The sequence below is a fragment of the Triticum aestivum genome, chromosome 3A (assembly GCF_018294505.1).
Source record: "Triticum aestivum cultivar Chinese Spring chromosome 3A, IWGSC CS RefSeq v2.1, whole genome shotgun sequence".
Taxonomy (NCBI): Eukaryota; Viridiplantae; Streptophyta; class Magnoliopsida; order Poales; family Poaceae; genus Triticum; species Triticum aestivum.
The window spans coordinates 155,014,249-155,019,328 of NC_057800.1; the positions used below are offsets into that span (position 1 = coordinate 155,014,249).

Below are 5,080 nucleotides of genomic sequence, written 5' to 3' on the forward strand. Positions count from 1 at the left end.
TGCTACGAATATATCCGGAAACTGGGTTAGTGCCGTGAATCCCAAGTTGAAGTCTCGGATCCGTGTGGGAATTTGCATTTAACTTTGAGCCATTTGAACAACTGTAATAATTTTAATTTTAACACAACAAAAAAATTAATTTTTCTGTAGGTTATCTTCAAGGCCCTCGGCTATTAAGCAAGGAGAGGAGGATCAGGCGCCTACGGTCTTTGGTTGTAGCTGCTAGGAGTGATCTCTTGAAATTTCTTCAACTAGTAGAATTCGTGATGTTATTTTCGTATGTTTTTTATTTCTAGTTTGCCCTTGGGCTATCCATGTGTGACAATTTTTTCAACTTTATTGTGATCAGTTGATAATTTTTAAAATAACTACGTTCAGGTTGTGCACATCACTCGATGTAGAGGCTGAGGATATCCCTTCTTTTTGAGAAAAAGGAAATTAGCTCACATTTAAATCAACACGTAGATAATTAGAGGGCATGAAGACAATTACTAATAACATGAATAAAAGAGAAGCTGCACATGAAGGCTGAGACCTACTAAAACGGTACGGTGGTCATCTTCTCAGGCGCTGTCGACATCACTCCGGCGGCTCACCCAAAAAACCTCTATCTAGCCCGTAAGCAAATGAACGATCATGCAAATGGACTTCACCAAGAGAATCATGCGAGAATTGATCACTTGTGGGGATCCATAGAGAGTCCGTTTTATGAAATATCTGCTGAGAAGACTAGAAAGTTTTCAGCATCATTCCAGATTTATGAAGATCATGTTCCGACAACACTAGGAATACAGTGAATACTCGTTAAAAATACGCGCTCTGCAGGTTAAACAAACAGCATGAACAAATGCTCGGTTACAAAACAAAAAGCTAAACGAGAGCATTGCCTTCTCATCTCATTAAAGTTGTGGAAAAAACAAAGATCAATCTCCACATGACAGTGACGCCCAGTATTGCTGGCCACCAGAACTCCACATAAACAGCCGCTGGCAGCAAGTGATATACTCCCTGGATATATCAGTGAAAACGACGGAAGCTAACTTCTGGTCAAGCGTCTTCTTCAATCATGATTCAGATCAAGCGTTGCTCTTCTGGTCTTCGATTTTCTTCTGGAACGATGTGAACCATTGCTTCCAAGCCGCGTCTCCTTGTTGCTCGATCCAAGACAAGAAACAGCTGTCTAACAGGCAGAACAAGTTCACGTACAGCAGTTGATATCGCACGGGAATGAAGCGAAAGTTTGCGATCTGCACAGCCGGCCAGATGGCTCCCCCTAAAACCAGAGCAGGAATGATATCCCTCTTCACATCATCCTTCACCTGCTCCAGACTCCTTCCTGAAGCAAGGCCCACATAAGAGAAGAACAGCCCCAGATCTAGTGGCCCAAAGAGGAGACCATCCGCTGCAACCTTTGAGGCTACAAATTTGAACGAACCAGGCAGGTATCTTCGTCGGACCATACGATCCAAGTATTCGTACCTAGGTCACAAAAATGAGTACAAGTCATATGGCAGCTTGCTTCACGAAACCAAAAGTTGTTAACTCCTAAAATCAGTAGACTTTTGCTTAGCCACTAAAAACCAACAAGGTTAATTCCCAGATCTTAACCAGTGTTAGCACATCGACAGGGTGCAACGAATGAGACAAAGTTGTGGCGCACCAAAGTGGGAATGACAGTAGAGGTCTGTCGGAAGGTATTGTCCCATTTTATTTTTAGTTAAGAGATTTCAAACACCAATCTTGTTTCCAGTTCAAAACCTTGTGGCCAAATGAAAATTTAGACACTAACAACATGTTTAATTCGGTCCACTGCTAACTACTCTCCAGAAAGAGCAGTGTTTTAGTATACGAGTCTAAGGAGCAGTAAGAATGAGCGTGCAACAAAATGTGTGACACCATAAAGGATTTAATATTGAAGTGGATCGGTGAGAACAGAAATGAACATAAAAAGCTGCACAGCTGCAAAGTGCAGCCCAACCTAATTTTGCTCCAAAATTTGATGTGCAAACCAAGTTTTGATTCACAGCTTAACAATGAGGCAATATTCAGTACGAGAGGCCACCATTAACATGTTTGTGCATAGAGGCCTATAGTTCATAATGCTCTATTCATCTTTATTGTGCTGAAACAAACACACGCATTGCCACAAAGGTTGGCATTCACCGCTTCCAATTACACTAGTAATAATTAACCATGAAGTAAAAATTCAAACTTCCAATGAATTCATGAACTAAAAATCGATATGACCAAAGTATATGGCATTTAAGTGTCTTCAGTGTTTCACAGTTTATTACCCATTTATACTAATATTACGTCATCTGTATCAATGAGTCATCACCTAAAAGGAAAAGATAAGTGCATGATGAAAATTACTAAAATGCCTTCCATTTTGAAAATTATCGTGATTCATCATTTTGTTTTTTGCCATTTTATGGTTATGTGTTTGTGGCCCTCTTTGGATCCTTTATCTGCAGTTCTACACCATGTAACTATCAGCCTGAGACTTGGAAGATGGAGCTCTATCAGATTTACCATGTTAATGTTGTCCAAACTATAATAATTTGATTTCTAATCAGCCTAAAACCAGAAAATAAAGAAACCGCAACAAAGTTGAGCTTAACACCATCTGCTCATACCATATATGAAATTATGAGAGAACTAACCAGTAATGTCCCACAGGTCCAACAAAAGCAAATCCAAATGAACTTGTGATGCCGACCCTCTTCCAATCAATTTTGAACTCTTTATCTTTATCCTGAAAAGGTAACAGAGCTTCGTTAAGTGGATAACAATGAAAGTGCAGAATATTAAGTTTCGGTTTGAATTTCTTAGATTTTGAAATTTAAAGATTGGTTTACAGACTTAAAACATCAAATTCAAAACCAGTTTCCTGATTATTAGAAACAAACTATGCAGCCGGTAATTCTCTGTTTAACAACAGAACCTTGATTCTTAGCAGAAACAATAGTCAAATAGTACTCCATCACCATGCTGGCTGGTCTCAAATCTAAAATAACAAATATATCTAAAGCTAAAGATCAGACAGAAGGGGTACCATTTGATATTTAAGAAAATGAAAACTGAAAGCATGTTTTGAGGAGCGCTTAGACATGAACATTGCAGAAAGTACATACTCAAAGGAATAACATCGAAATCAACCTCTCATTCAATAACCCATTCACTCTGATTCTATTTTTCTGGGATGAAACCCAAAAAGCTCTAAAATCACCAAACAATACATGGATACACCAAACGGAGCGAAAAACAAATAGGCACTCAAATAATCGAGTGACACTATGGACCAATAAAATCCCCTACCCCAGTTTTAGCAACAATGCTCCAATGTATTACTGAAAAGAACTGCCAGATGACAACACACCAACAACAGCATATGGAGATAACCTTAGGAACAGATTTGGCGAAATAGCCTTCTTTTGAGGTGGGCAAAATAGGCTTTAGTCAACAAGAGAACATCAAACGCAACATAAACCCTACCCAAACATCAAACTGGTATGTGATTAAACAACAATTTACTTACAGGAGTTCTAATATTATTATTCTTCGCATGGAAAATCAACAGCACAAGCAAACGAACCGCGAAACTGGCGTTGGTTTATGTAGTTACTTTCTCCAATGACCAATCACATATCGACCCTGTTGAAACAGATTAAGCATCCCCTACGCCTAAAAATCGATCCCTCTGGTAGCCTAGGTTTACATATACCCCAGGGAAGTCCCCACTCCCAGGCGACCGGATTAGCTGAGGCGCGACGGCATCCAAGAACGACCATGGAATCCAGGGATCAGTGGCTGGAGAAGGAAGAAGTGGTAGGGGCGGTTGACTGGCTACCTCGGGGTTCTTGGCGTGGTGGTGGTGGGAGCTGGCGGATTTGTGGGTGACGGCCTGGGCGCCGATGTCGCCGAGGGCCCAGAGGATGCCGGAGCTGACGACCTGCGTCCGCACGGGGTAGGAGGACAGGGACTGCTGGTACCATCGCCATAGCCGCCGCATCCCTGCGAGCGAGCAGAAAAGATTGACGGGGGAGAAGGGGAAAGGAAGGAAGGAAGTGGGGGAGTCGTCCCCTCCCCTCTATTTCCTTGGATTTGTTCTTTGGGATTTCGCTCGGTTTTTTGAGCTAGGGTTAGAGCAACTCTAGCCGACCTCGCAAAATCTAGACCCGCAAAACGCGTTTGCAGTTTCATCAAGATCTCGTTTGCGGGTCGAGAACTAGCGCGGCCGAACAGAAACTATAGATAAAACTGCATAATTTGAAGAAAAAAATCACGGGAGAAATTGCATCTCGTGGACGCGAGAGTATTACATATATTTTACATGATCAAACACTACAAATACTAGTTCATACTACATACTGCATCAGTACTAGTACTAGAGGGGTGTGGATCTCACAGCTGCGAGCTCGCGGCCATGGACGACACCGTGGAGGAGCTCAATCCTCCTCGCCGGAGCTGCCAAGGTCGATGTACTTCACCCTCTGCTCCTCACGGATGCCCCACGACTCGTCGTCCTTCTCCTTGGCGGCGAGGTTGGTCGCGACTACCTGCCGGAACCGGAGGTCTTCGAGCTCCTCGTGGTGGCGCCGGCGCTCCGCCTCCTCGCGCACGCTCCGCTCAGCAATGGAGGCCGCAACCGCGTCGGCGTCGGCGACGAAGTCCTCCGGCTCGACGACTCCGCGACGGCCGAGCTCCTCGGGCTCCTCCTTGACGGGGACGAACTCGAAGTCCTTCGGCTCCTCCGGCTCCTCTGACCATTCCCTCTTCACGGGGAGAAGGCCCGCGCCGGAAGAGGATGAGCTCCCGGCGTAGGAAGATCTCGCCGCGAGAGAAGGACGCGGCAGAGGACGGGGTACGACCATGCCGACGGTCGTACTCATCCATCTCGCGGACGCGGAAGCTCGACGGTGGCGAGAGGCCGCGGTTGGTCCACTTCCTCGCCCCGCGCTTCCTCACGCCGTCTGACCGGACGCGCCGCTCGCGCTCGGGGTCGCTGCCGCCGTTGGATCTGCTGCCGGAGCCGCGCCCGGAGCTCCACATGCGGCCCCACATGGGGCTGGAGGCGGAA

The 5,080-nt window shown here is 45.0% G+C and overlaps 1 protein-coding gene across 1 annotated transcript; it reads right to left on the bottom strand.

Annotated features, from left to right (window-relative positions):
* Positions 1 to 771: 771 nt before the first annotated feature.
* On the bottom strand, positions 772 to 4,231 carry LOC123060781 (protein Mpv17). The gene is made up of 3 exons (XM_044483613.1): positions 3,851 to 4,231; positions 2,664 to 2,755; positions 772 to 1,479 (listed from the first exon to the last, which is right to left on the bottom strand). Exons 1-3 carry the CDS (start codon positions 4,010 to 4,012, stop codon positions 1,077 to 1,079), a joined length of 657 nt encoding a protein of 218 aa, XP_044339548.1. The 5' UTR covers positions 4,013 to 4,231; the 3' UTR covers positions 772 to 1,076.
* Positions 4,232 to 5,080: the final 849 nt, after the last annotated feature.